The sequence below is a fragment of the Kogia breviceps genome, chromosome 14 (genome assembly GCF_026419965.1).
Source record: "Kogia breviceps isolate mKogBre1 chromosome 14, mKogBre1 haplotype 1, whole genome shotgun sequence".
Taxonomy (NCBI): Eukaryota; Metazoa; Chordata; class Mammalia; order Artiodactyla; family Physeteridae; genus Kogia; species Kogia breviceps.
Window position 1 is genome coordinate 75,115,158 of NC_081323.1, and position 14,093 is coordinate 75,129,250.

At 47.8% G+C, this 14,093-nt stretch overlaps 1 protein-coding gene and 1 pseudogene across 3 annotated transcripts; one reads left to right on the forward strand and one right to left on the reverse strand.

Annotated features, from left to right (window-relative positions):
* Positions 1-975: 975 nt before the first annotated feature.
* Positions 976-1,592, forward strand: LOC136792594 (large ribosomal subunit protein uL1-like; annotated as a pseudogene).
* A 7,902-nt stretch (positions 1,593-9,494) lies between these two features.
* CD2BP2 (CD2 cytoplasmic tail binding protein 2) lies at positions 9,495-14,041 on the reverse strand. Of its 3 annotated transcripts, none has more exons than XM_067013633.1 (7): positions 13,894-14,041; positions 13,253-13,356; positions 12,894-13,026; positions 12,609-12,766; positions 12,089-12,524; positions 11,901-12,007; positions 9,495-11,817 (listed from the first exon to the last, which is right to left on the reverse strand). In XM_067013633.1, the coding sequence occupies exons 2-7, from the start codon at positions 13,328-13,330 to the stop codon at positions 11,707-11,709; spliced, it is 1,023 nt and encodes a 340-aa protein (XP_066869734.1). In that variant the 5' UTR covers positions 13,331-13,356; positions 13,894-14,041; the 3' UTR covers positions 9,495-11,706. The 3 variants fall into 3 exon arrangements, with proteins under 3 accessions (XP_066869734.1, XP_058892236.1, XP_066869735.1); XM_059036253.2 differs by having other exon boundaries at positions 13,710-13,903; XM_067013634.1 differs by having other exon boundaries at positions 13,747-13,902.
* Positions 14,042-14,093: the final 52 nt, after the last annotated feature.

Below are 14,093 nucleotides of genomic sequence, written 5' to 3' on the forward strand. Positions count from 1 at the left end.
GACAGAATTCTCACTGACGCAAAGTAACTGAGTACAACCTCCATCCAATAATTGGCTGACCATTAAGCTACACTGACACAGAGGTCTACCTAGGAACCCAAACTTAAAAATTTAAAAAAAAAAAGGATTTTTAAAAAATAGGGTAGGGGCTTCCCTGGTAGTGCAGTGGCTAAGAATCCGCCTGCCAATGCAGGGGACACAGGTTCAAGCCCTGGTCCGGGAAGATCCCACATGCTGTGGAGCAACTAAGCCCGTGCGCCACAACTACTGAAGCCCACGCGCCTAGGGCCTGTGCTCTGCAACAAGAGAAGCCACTGCAATGAAAAGCCCACATGCCACAACGAAGACCCAACGCAGCGAAAAATAAATTTAATTAATGAATTAATTTTTTTAAAAAACCAGGGTAGAAAGGTCAGTGGCCACACACCATGAAGAAGGCAGATTTCACAGATTTTGCCTAGGCCAGTTATTAAACAAACAAACATACCATGACAACAATAACCCTTAGGGGGCATCAGAACCCAGTCCAAACTCAGGGAAAAAATGTAATCAGTAGAAGTTGTCTCTCAATGCCCCCAGATGTTGCATTTAATAGACCAAGGCTTTGAAGTAGCTATTTATAAATATGTTCAAAGAACTAAACAAAGAAGTGTGACAGCAAAAGAAAGGTGTGACAACAATTAATCAAAAATAGATCATCTTGATAAAGGGGTAGAAATCATGTATTTTTTAAAAAAAGATAAGTTCTGATACATGCTACAACATGGATGAACCTTCAAAATAGTATGTTAAGTGAAATAAGCTGAACACAAAAGGACAAATATTGTATGATTCCACTTATATGAGGTACCTAGAATAGGCAAATTCATAGAAACAGAAAAAATAGAGATTATCAGGGACTGGAGGGCGAGAGGAATGGGGAGATTTTTAGTCAGGGTACAGAGTGTCTGTTGGAATGATGAAAATCTTCCGGAAATGGACATCAAGGTGCCGAAGAAACTCAACAAGAATAAGAGGGCTTCCCTGGTGGCGCAGTGGTTGAGAGTCCGCCTGCCAATGCAGGAGACACGGGTTCGTGCCCCGGTCCGGGGAGATCCCACATGCCGCGGAGCGGCTGGGCCCGTGAGCCATGGCCCCTGGGCCTGCGCGTCCGGAGCCTGTGCTCCGCAACGGGAGAGGCCACAACAGTGAGAGGCCCGCGTACCACAAAAAAAAAAAAAAAGAATAAGAAACTGGTCAAGAAGCTGGCCAAAAAGTATGATGTGTTTTTGGCTTCAGAGTCTCTGATCAAGCGGATCCCGTGAATCCTGGGCCCAGGCCTGAATAAGTCTGGCAAGTTATCTTCTTAACTGACCCACAATGAGAACATGGTGGCCAAAGCTGATGAAGTGAAGTCCATGATCAAGTTCCAGATGAAGAAGGTACTGTGTCTGGCAGTGGCTGTTGGCCACATGAAGGTGAAAGATTCTGAGCTTGCGTACAACATACAGTTAGCTGTCAATTTCCTGGTGTCATTGCTCAAGAAAAATTGGCAGAACATCCGGGCTTTGTACATTAAGAGCGCTATGGGCAAGCCCCAGCGCCTGTACTAAGGCGCAGCTTAATAAACCATACTCCCATCATTAAAAAAAAAAAAAGGAATTCTGGAGTTGAAAGTAACAATAATAACTGTTGAAATATTCACTAAAGGGACTCAACAACAGATTTAAGATGACAGATGATAGAATCAGTAAACTTGAAGATGGGTCAGTAGAAACTATCCAATCTGAAGAACATAGAGGGCAAAGGCAAATAAAAATGAGTCGTGGGACTTCCCTGGTGGTCCAGTGCGTAGGACTCTATGTTCCCAGTGCAGGGGGCCCTGGTTTTATCCCTGGTCGGGGAACTAGATCCCACCTGCATGCCACAACTAAGAAGTCCGCATGCTGCAACAAAAGATCCTGTGCACGGCAATGAAGATCTGGAGCAGACAAAATAAATTAAATAAATATATAAACAAATAAATATATGTTTTAAAAAATAAGTCTTTGCTCAGTTATCTACGGAACGACAGGTGTCCCAACATAAGCATAGTAGGAGTCCCAACAGGAAAGGAAAAAGAGAAAAGGGCAGAAAAAAATATTTGAAGAAACAATGGCAGATTCCCAGTTGGTGAACATATCTACATACTGGGAGGGTGGCACATCCAGTTTCATGGGGACAGAATCTCCTGTGCTCAGGACCCTTCCAGACCCTGCCCTATGTACTTCTTCATCTGGGTGTATATTCTTTATAGTATTCTGTATAATAAACCAGTAAACAAAAATCTAGACACAAAGCAATGAAGTGACTTGTCTGCCACTAATAAGTAGCAAAGCTGGAATTCAAACCCAGGACTATCTGACTAAGAAACCAAAATCTTAATCACTTTGCTCATGGAATATGTCTTCGTAGAAACTAGTAACATAAAGTACTTTACCAAGGAAAAGGAAAAAAAAAAAGACAGGATAGCCAAAAACTTCCCAAGTTTGATGAAAAAATAATCTACACATCTGAGAAACTCAATTAATGCCATGTAGGATACATACAAAATGATCCATGGTCCAACACATTATAGCCAAACTGTTGAAAGACAACAAGAAAAATCATAAAAGCAGCAAATACAAAAGACTCATCATGTGTAGGGAAGCATCAATACTGATATACGCCAACTTTGCAACTGAAACAATGGAGATCAGAAGGTAGTAGAATGACTTATGCAAAGTGCAACAAACAATTCAAAAATGACATTAAGAAAGCAATCCCAGGGGCTTCCCTGGTGGTGCAGTGGTTGAGAGTCTGCCTGCCGATGCAGGGGACACGGGTTCGTGCCCCAGTCCAGGAAGATCCCACATGCCGTGGAGTGGCTGGGCCTGTGGGCCATGGCCGCTGAGCCTGCGCATCCGGAGCCTGTGCTCTGCAACGGGAGAGGCCACGACAGTGAGAGGCCCGCGTACCACAAAAAAATAAAAATAAAAATAAAAATAAAAATAAAAAAAAGAAAGCAATTCCAGGGAATTCCCTGCTGGTCCAGTGGTTAGGATTCCACACTCTCACTGCCGAGGGCCTGGGTTCAGTCCCTGGTCAGAGAACTAAGATCCCACAAGCTGCACAGCAAAAAAAGAAAAAAGAAAAAGAAAGAAAGAAAGTAATTCCATAAATGACTTCGTGCCAGTAAATTCAACCACATAGAGGAAATGGAAACTTCCTTAAAAATAATAAACTACCAAAGCTCACTCAGGAATAGAAAACTTGGGGACTTCCCTGGTGATCCAGTGGGTAAGACTCCATGCTCCCATTGCAGGGGGCCTGGGTTCAATCCCTCGTCAGGGAACTAGATCCCACATGCATGCCACAACTAAGAGTTTGCATGCCGCAACTAAGGCCCGGCGCAGCCTAAATAAATAAATACATATTTTTTAAAAAAGAAAACTTGAATTAGCCTTACATAATTAATGAAACAATTTGTAGTTAAACCTTCCTATGAAATCAATTTGAGCACTGTGCCTAAAATAAAAGCTTTATCTTCAAAACTAGCACAGACCTCTATAGGCATTGAGAGGCAAAGTTTTTTCTTTTTCATTCCCAGAAATACTCTTTCATCATACAAAATTTCTTGGTTTGGAGGGTTTTGGGGTGTAGTTTTTGCTGTTGTTGTTGTTTTTGTATCTACATGAGCCACCTTTCAAAATATTTGGAAGCATAAAGGATTCACCCTCAGGTTTCCAGCATTTCTTTCCTGGTGACATTGTAAAGTCAGTTGAATTCCTTCACATCCCCCATAAACTGGAGGTAATAAATGGAAATATTCAGGAAAGGAAAAAAACTTTCCTACAAAGAAAACTCCAGGCACAGATGGCTCCATTGGTAAATTCTACCAAATATTTAAGGAAGAACTCAATAATATCAATAAATATTATTAGGAAGAAATAGACATCAATTCTACATGACTTAACATTATCCCAATCAAATCCCAACAAGGTTTTTGAGAAACTGATAAGCTGATTCTAAAATTTATATAGAAAGCCAAAGACATACACTAGCCAAAACAATTTTTAAAAAGAAAAAAGAGGAAGTACATTACATGATGTCAAGACTCACTATACAGGGGCTTCCCTGGTGGCGCAGTGGTTGAGAGTCCGCCTGCCGATGCAGGGGACACGGGTTCGTGCCCTGGTCCGGGAAGATCCCACATGCCGCGGAGCGGCTGGGCCCGTGGGCCATGGCCGCTGAGCCTGCGCGTCCGGAGCCTGTGTTCCGCAACGGGAGAGGCCACAACAGTGAGAGGCCCGTTTACCGCAAAAAAAAAAAAAAAAAAAAAAAGACTCACTATACAGCTACAGTTATCAAGACATAGTTTTGGTGTAGAGATAAACATATAAATTAATGAAATAAAATAAACAATTCAGAAAAAGATGAACATATATGTGGTCAATTGATGTTTAGCAAAGGTGGCAGGGCAATATGATGGGGGAAAGGAGAATATTCTCAACAAATGGTGCTGAAACAATTGGACAGCCATATGCCAAAAAAATATATATATACAAAAGCTAAGTGAAATGTATCATAAACCCAAATGTTAAAACTAAAACTATAAAGCTTCTAGAAGAAAACATAGAAAAATCTTAGTTACCCTGGGTTTGATGAAGACTTCTTAAATAGGACAAAAAAAGCACAAACTATAAAAGAAAAAAAAAATTACCAAACAACTCATCGAAATTAAAAATTTTTGTTCTTCAGAAGATACTGATTTTTAAAAATGAAATGAAAAGCTATAGACTGAGAGAAAATATTTGCAAAATATGTATCTGACAAAGCCCTTGTATTTGAGATCTATTAAGGTCTCAAAACTCAATAAGAAGACCCAATTTAAAAATAGGCCATAAATTGGAACAGAGAGCCCACCAAAAATTCTGTCTGGACTTTAGGATCACACAGGCCTGGGTTCAAATCCTGGCTCTACCATTTTCAGACTTTGTCATTTTGGGGAGTTTACCTCATCTCTCTAAGCCTCATTTTTCACATCAGCAAGATGGGGAAAATATGTAACTAAATAGTAGGTAGTCGGGAAAATTAAACATAATATTAACTTATTTAGATACTTAAGGAATGTCAGGAATTCCCTGGCGGTGCAGTGGTTAGGACCCCACACTCTCACTGCTGAGGGCCTGGATTCAATCCCTGGTTGGGGAACTAACAGCCTGCAAGCCTTGCAGCATGGCAAAAAAAAATAGAATAAGAGGATCTGAGTACCAGCCCGTCACTTTTAAATTTATTTATTTATTTTTGGCTGTGTTGGGTCTTCATTTCTGTGCAAGGGCTTTCTCCAGTTGCGGAGAGCGGGGGCCACTCTTCATCGCGGTGCGCGGGCCTCTCACTGTCGCGGCCTCTCCCTTTGTGGAGCACAGGCTCCAGACGCGCAGGCTCAGTAGTTGTGGCTCACGGGCTTAGTTGCTCCGCGGCATGTGGGATCTTCCCAGACCAGGGCTCGAACCCGTGTCCCCTGCATTGGCAGGCAGATTCTTCACCACTGCGCCACCAGGGAAGCCCTGTCACTTTATTTTTTTAATTGGGGTATAGTTGATTTACAATATGATATTAGTTTCAGGCGTACCTTATAGTGATTCAAAACTTTTATAGATTTACTCCATTTAAAGTTATTATAGAATATTGGCTATATTCCCTGTGCTGTACAATACATCCTGTAGCTTAACTTGTTTTTTAAAATTTATTTATTTATTTATTTATTTATTTTTGGTTGCATTCGGTCTTTGCTGCTGCGCGTGGCTTTCTCTAGTTGCAGTTAGCCGGGGCTACTCTTCATTGTGGTGCACGGGTTTCTCATTGCGGTGGCGTCTCTTGTTGCAGAGCACGGGCTTTAGTACTTGTGGCACGCAGGCTTCAGTAGTTGTGGCGCACAGACTTAGTTGCTCCGTGGCATGTGGGGTCTTCCCGGACCAGGGCTCGAACCTGTGTCGCCTGCATTGGCAGGCAGATTCTTAACCACTAGCTTACTTATTTTATACATAGTAGTTTGTACCTCTTAATCCTCTACCCCTATCTCACCCCACACGACGGAAAAAAAAAAAAAAAACAAATGTCAAAAACCCTCCTCTTCTCTTATCAAGTAGAGATGGGTTTAGCTTCAGAAGTCTGGGTCAGATAAGAGGCAGCAGTGCCCTTAGGCCAGAGGGCAAAAGCCCACATTGTGTGCAAGTGGGTGTGAAGAGGTTGAGACAGAGAAATGTGTCCAAAATAGGACATGGGAGCCGCAGGGCCTGATGCCACTGAGAGCTGCAGAGATATTCCGGGGTAGAGATACGTGAGGTAGTGGGTGGAGAACAGGAAAGTGAGAACATGGATGTTAGCATCAGAACAGGAAAACCAGAGGCTGCCCAAGCAAATCTCAGCATCAGCGTCTGCAGCTAGGTTTTACACACTTGTCACATGCAGTATTTACACAAGGAAGTGGGGTGTTACCTACAGGGCAGGCTGAGCCAGACAAGCCTCTTAGAGAACAGGGCAGCCGCAGCCCCCAGCCAGCCAGCTGGAGATGTGTGCTGGGAAGCTCCCCCGGGAGGAGGTTGAAGGTGGTCTGGGAAGTGGTGAACCCACCACAATGAAAGTGTATCACTGAACTTGGGGAATGGCCAAAGAAGGACCAGGGGCAGCCCAGCCTCCATGGGGAGTTCAGAAATGGCTACTAACTTGAAGGAACAACATTATCCACCCTGGAATCCTGCGCGAAACATCTGCTACTAAATCAACCCTTGAGGGAATTCCCTGGCGGTCCAGTGGTTAGGACTCCACGTTTTCACTGCTGAGGACACGGGTTCAGTTCCTCGTCGGGGAACTAAGATCCCTCAAGCCGAGGGGTGCGCTAATAAATAAATAAATAAATAAATAAATAAATAAATAAATAATAAATCCACCCTTGAGAGGAATTCCTCTCGGGTCTCAGCATCAGAAAGAGCTTCGCATCTCCAGGGCTCCAGCTTGGTTCTGGCTGGGAGCAAAGTGGAAGGCAAGCTGCCAGGTTCGGGTCTCCCCACTGCCTGGGAGCTTGGGGTTCAGTGACTGTGCAATGAGACTCCCAGCCAGCCGGGCGGGTCTGGAAGGGGTGGCAGGTGTGTCAAAGGTGTAAAGGTGCCCAAACTCCTCAGGCTTTGTGGATCCTGATTCTTCATTAATCTTAACCCCTTTTGGGTTCTTTCCCAGTCCTTGTCTCCCCCAGGGCCCCACCAGATGCCCAGGGCAGAGTGATACCCCAGCCCCCCACCAGGAGTGTCTAGACTCACCCTCCCCCACTCTCGCTACTCTTCTGGCAAATGGCCTCCCAAAGGCAAGAGGCTGCATTTCAGAGGGTCTGGTGTCCCAGATGCAGTGATGACACCTGCAGCTTTGACCTTGAACCCCTCCTATAAATTTGCCCATGGCTCAGTGACACCCCCAGGAGTTAGAATGACCCTAAAGACCCCTCCATCCTGCCCCTCTGGGGGACGCTTGGGTCTAGACACCTGTACACTTCCCATCCAGGTCACACCTCACCTGCTCTGGGGCAACAAAGATAAACAGCCCCACAAGTTCCCACTTCCCAGTCTGGCTCAGGAAGGCGCTGTCCCCCTGACACACAGGAGGGGGAAAGAAATGGCTCGTTCCCTATTCATTCATCAGCACTGATTCCCTGTCTCAGGATAGCTGGTGAAGACAGGCCAGGAAAAACCGCTCTGGGTGCTGCGTCAGACATCTGTGCTACTGGGCACTGTGGAAGAAATGCTGACCAACCTGGAAAGTGGGAGTGGGAGTCAGGAAGCCTTTAGGAAAAGGAGGCCTAGAGCTAAGTCACGACAGACACAGTCACTGGTCTCCTTGGAGAGTCTGAAAAGAGAGAAGGGCATCAATGGCCAGGCCTGGAAAAGTGAATTATTTGTCCTGTTCTGGGAGCAGGCTGAAGCCCAGAGCCTGGAGTCGGGGGAGGCCAGGAGGAAGGAAAGAAAAGGCAGTTGTGGAGCTGGAGGGGCTGGCTCAGGCCAGGCCATGGAAAACCTATCAGCTTCAAGCTTTAGAACTTTGAGGGCAATGCGGAGCCCTTAAAAGTTTCAGTGAGGGGCTTCCCTGGTGGCACCGTGGTTAAGAACCCACCTGCCAATGCAGGGGACATGGGTTTGAGCCCCGGTCCGGGAAGATCCCACATGCCACGGAGCAACTAAGCCCGTGCGCCACAACTACTGAACCTGCGCTCTAGAGCCCGAGAGCCACAACTACTGAGCCCACATGCCGCAACTACTGAAGCCCACGTGCCTAGAGCCCGTGCTCAGCAACAGAAGCCACTGCAATGAGAAGCCCGTGCACCACAACGAAGAGGAGCCCCCGCTCGCCGCAACTAGAGAAAGCCTGCACGCAGCAATGAAGACCCAACACAGCCAAAGATAAATTTTTTTTAAAAAGTAATGTCTATTAAAAAAAAAAAAAAAGTTTCAGTGAAAGGCAAGGGACTTCACTTCTGTGGTCTTCCTCCCCCAAACCCATAACCCAAATCTAATCATGGGGGTAATACCAGACAAGCCCAAACTTTAGGAATTTGACAAATTACCTAACCAGCACTCCTCAAACTGGTCAAGGTCAGTGAAAACAAGTCTGAGGACCAGATAGAACAGAGGAAGCTAAGGAGACATGACAGCTAAATGTCCTGCAGTGTCCCACATCGGGACACTGAAACAGAAGAGAGACATTAGGGAAAAGCTAGTAAAATATAAAGTGTGAGGTTTAGTGAACAGTAATCCATCCATACAATGGAATGTTAGCCAACAATAACAAAGAATAAAGTACTGTTACACATTACATGGATGAATCTTGAAAACATGCTAAGTAGAAGAAGCAGACACAAAAAACACAGACCATGTATGGTATGATTCCATTTGTAGGAAATGTCCAGAATAGGCAAATCTACAGGGACAGGAAGTAGATTAGAGGTTGTCAGGGAGTGGAGGATGAGGGGGGATGGAGAGGAATAGGGAGGAACTGCTGACAGGTGGGGTTTCTTTTAGAGAAAAATGTTCTAAAATGAGATTGTAGCAATGGTTGCACAACCATGTGAATGTACTAAAAACAATGGTACTTTAAATGGGTGGATAAAAATAGCAAGGTCATTGGTTCATTGGTTGTAACAAATGTACTACTGAAAGATGTTAACAATAGAGGAAGCTGGGTGAACTCTGTACTATTTTTGTAAATTTTCTGTTAATCTGCAAAACTATTTTAAGATATACAATGTTTATATAAAAATTATATACGTACACACATAAATATATACACAGTTTGTTCTTTAAAGGCAAGGGAGTTAAGTGTTGATAGGGGCTTGAAATAGGGACAGGGCGAAGGGAGAATTTACTGATGCTCATGAAGGAGAGGTATTCAGCTGGATGGAGTGTCAGTTTCCTATTGAGGCTATAACAAATGATCCCAAACTTGACAACTTAAAACAACACGAGTTTATTAGTTCTAGAAGAGGTCAAAAGTCCAAAATGGTTTTCACTGGGCTAAAACCCACAGTGGGGCTGCATTTCTCTGTGGAGACTCTGGGAAGAACCCGTTTTCTTGCCTTTTCCAGCTTCTACAGGCTGCTGCATTCCTCAGTACATGGCCCCTTCTTTCATCTTCAAACCCAGCCGTGGGTGTAACATCGTCATCTCCCTCTCACTTTGACCCGCATCAGTCCCTTTCATGTAATAGGACCCTTGTGGTTACACTGGGCCCACCTCAATAATCCAGAATAATCCCCCCATCTCAGCCATTAACATAAGCACATTTAAAGGTCCCTTTTGCCATACAGTCATATAGTGGCGAGTGGCCATCTCTGGGGGCCATTATTCTGCCTGCACATGCTGTCTTCAGGGAGGTGAACACAGGAGGCTGTACGGGTGGCGAAGGTGAGGTCAGCTTTGGATTGTGGAGCCCGGGGTGCCTTTGGGACATCTAGGGGAACTGCCCCCCACGGCTTCCATCTATTCACCAAACACTAAGAACCTCCCGTGAGTCGGTCACTGGGGATATAAATGTGAACGCTGTATTTCACGGGTCCTAAGACATCTGCTTTCCACTTTGGAACATTTCTGAAATCAGGAGGCAGCTCTGAATCAATGACATCTTACAACGGCAATGTGCAGGCTTTTCTTTCTGACACATAAAGTGAGACATCTTACAAGTGAAGGCATTTTGAAGTCAATGAAATCCAGGTCTGGACTGGCACTAGGATGGGCCTAATTATTATAGGAGTTAATTATCATGTAAGCTGGGTGCCTCACTAGAGCATCAAGTATCCCCACGCCGCCCCTCCAACCTTTCCTGGTTCCAAGCCTGACTCCTCCCACCCTCCCATCTGCCCCCATGGCTCTGGTGCTTGACTCTCCCATAGGTAACGGACTCCACCAGAGCCCCGGCCACACCCATGCTCGGCTCCACCACAGCAGGGTCCACGAAACGGCCCCTTTCCCCAGGTGTAACCTCAGTCCTGGAGTCAGGCCCAGTGGTTTTCCACCTGACTACACGTGTGAAACACCTGGGAGCTTTTTAAAGCTCCCAACACCAGGCCATTACCTAGATCAATTCATTCAGAATCTCTGCGGAGTTATGTTACAGCTCCCCATAAAACTCTAACAGAGAGCCGAGATGGAGAACTAACTGGTGTGAGTGAGGAGAGGCAGAAGGCAGTACCGGTGGGACGTGGAAGGTGTTTGGTTCAGACTATACAATTATGCCTATCAGTCTTCCTCCCAATCCCTCCCCCTGACTCTGAATTCCTGGGAGGGGACCAGCCCAGTTCTCTCAGTTCCCTCAAGGCACTAACCAGTGTCAGACACATTGTGGGAGCCCAGGAAACGTAAGCCACGGGGCTTCCGAGGCCAGACAGAAAAGCCCTGGTGCCAAGAAAGGTCTTTGAAGGGAGCCCACTGGGTCTGGGTGCGCCCTCTGACGCACTGTGTAACCTCCAGTGAGACACTGCCCATCTCTGTGCCTGTACAAAGCATGACTGGCCCTGGTGGCCTTGAAAGGTACTTCAAGTGCCAACACTGAGTCTAGACTTTACCTAAGAGGCCGTTTCTATCCACTTCTAAGAAGTATGAGGCAGTGGGGAGCCCGTGAGTATCAGCTTTCCTGCTGACTACCAACAGATGTCCCAGCCTTTCCAGGCCTAAAGTCTCCACTTCTGGGGCTCTGTCCTGCACTCACTGAAAGGCAGAGCATCTTAGGCCCTAAAAGCCAAAGACCTAAGAACAGCAAAACAAGAACTGCCAGAGGATTCTAGAGAACGGCATGTGAGTGGAGAGATTTTTAGATGGTGAACAAAGCCCAGGTTGGGAGACCACAGGACACCTGACAGGTCCAGCTCTGCCCCAGGGACTGGTAAACAAAGGTGAAGTGGCTCAAGGGACCAGAGACAAACTCCCGAGGAGGAACTTCATGAGAGGAAACACTCAAGGGCCAAAGCAAGTCCAAAGGGGTCTGGAAAACGTCCTCGACTTCTGGCCATCAGCCCAGCCAAGGCCCTAATATACAACTAAAGGCTTTTATTGGGAAAAAGAAGTTGACTGAAGAGTGGCCCCCAATATCCTCACTGCCTAAGGCAGCCGGGGCCTCCTCCGCAGAATCCAAGAAAGAAGGGGCCACCAAACTCGGCCCTCAGTAGGCTCAGGTGTAGAGGTCAAAATCAATCCGTTTGGAATTGTAGAACTGTCCGCCGGGGGCGTCCAGCTTCCGGCAATAAACACCATCCGGGAAATAGCCTTCATTCACCCAGGTCTGCAAGTATAGAGGGCAGAGCTGGGGGAGGACTGATGGGATGGGGGAGGGAAAGAAGAGACAAAGTGAAGAAAGGAGCTTACCTGCATCTGGATGCTAGAGAAGGGTCCATACAGCTCAGCATCCCCTGTGTTCTCCCACTTATATTCCCACATCACATCGGCCAGACCATCTCCAGGCGACTCTGCTTCTAAAATAACAGGCAGAGCCATCTGGGCCTCAAGGGGCCTGCCCCTGCCCACAACCCCCCTCCTCTGCCCTTCAATCTTACCTCCTCTCTGGGCAGGGGTTGGGGTCTCCAGCTCCCGCTCCGCCACTTCCTCAGCAAACATGTCCAGGGAGGGTGGGGCTGTGGGGTCACGGGGTCCCTGGGTCTGGCACCCCAACCCCTTCAGCCGCATGGCCAATCGTTCCCTTGTCTCCTGATACACCCCGAGGTTGCCCCGAGCCACCATCTGGTCAGCCAACCCAGAGAGCCGGTCCAGGCGCTGGGGGGAACTGGGCCGCCCAGGCCCCTTGCTGCCCCCTTTGCCTCCTCCTCGGGCTCCCAGGCGCCTCAGTGCCCCAGCCACTGTCTCTCTTGGCAGCATCAGCTCTAGAAGGCCCTCCAGGAGGGCTTGGGCACTCATTGGTGTCTGGCCCAAGCTGTCCTCATCCTCTGAGTCTGACAGCGGCCGCTGATTAGGCGGCCGCTCCCTGATCTTTACCTGCAATGTGAAAATGGGGGGGTTTTATTTCTGACAAACTGCCAGCAAGGCCCAGGCCCAGCCATGCCAGCCTCTGGACCTCACCCAGTCAATGTTGTCCAGCCAGCTGTCTCGGATCTGAGCTTCCCGGTTCAGAAAATAGTTGCCATCGGCATCAAAGTGGCCTTCCTCCATCTCTTCCTGCAGGTTGAAGGGTGTGATCCGCACACCTCCCTCACTGGGGAGTGTGGCTGCTTCCTGACCTGCACCAAAGACACAGGCATCCCATGCTAGGAATGCGAAAAAGAGACAGGAGCCTCCTGTGCTCTGTGACCTCAGAAGCCCCTATTTGTTCCTCCAGCAGAAAGTCAATTCTTGGCTATAGCTCACCTTCTACATCTTCTGAGGCCAGGATGTCATATTTGCTGGACCCTTCATCATCATCCTCCTCATCACTGTCCAAAGAGTGTTTGCCTTTGAAGCGGCTCCCAGGACCTCCTGCTCCAGCCACAGGGTCCACCAACTGTGGGCAGGAGTCAGAAATCGAGAGAGATGCAGGTTACTGGCTATTACTCAAAATACTCTAGGATCTAGACTCAAACTAAAAATCCTGCAAACCCATTTTTCAGAGCACATAGAAAAGCTAGCCCTTTCCACCTTTTCTTTGTCCCTCCAGATTTCTCTCCTGGCTTCTAGCTTTTTTTCCTCCCCTCACTCCTCCCCAGAACGCAGGAATCTGGCCCCCTCACCTTTTTCTTGGGGACACTGATTTCATCCTCATCTTCCTCATCTCCCACGCCTTGGAAGGTCACTTTCCTCTTTGGCATGACTGGACAGAGGGGCCTTTCTCAAGCTGAGCCGAGGAAAAGGGTGCAGATTAAAGAAACTGGGTGAGGAGAATACTCACCGCGAGAGGATCTCCCGCACAACAAATCTTTCCCTTGGTCGGTACTGGATCCAGTTTGGGAGGGGAGGGAGCACAGAATCAAGGGCCGAAAGGGGAGCTGGCAGCCAAGAGGCCCCCAGGACTTGGTCTGGCATCCGAAAGAGCTGCTGGAGCGGGGATGGAGAGGTCGACGCGCGGAGGAATTCCCCACGGGCACCCCCCAGCCCTTGAGACGGGCTCCCCCGCGTGACCACCACAATTCCCAGCCCCCGCAGTCCCGGGCGCGACGTTGCTCCGCGAGCAGACACCCGCTCAACCACCTCCAGCTTCCTCGTAGCCCGCGGGGCCCCAGCGAACCCAGGACCTGGCACCCTGGCAGCCCCGCTCCTCCCTGCGCCGAACTCCCAACTACGTGGGGTGACCCCCAACTGTCCTGGGCTGTGTACAAATCAGAGAGGCGGCAGAGCCACAAGCACTCCAGCAATCCCGCAGGCGCGCGCTCACCTAAAGACCCAGGAAAGGCGGGGGAATACCGGGAAACAGGTTTTCGCCTGGGCTACATCCGGGGCACCCGCCGCCACCACCCGGAAGAGAACTGCGGAACGCGCCAGGGAAGGCCGGAAGTGGCTTCATTCGTGTTAGAGGACTAACTGAAGGAGCGGGCGGAAGTACGCGCTGAGCGGGGAAAGACACCCCCTCCCAGA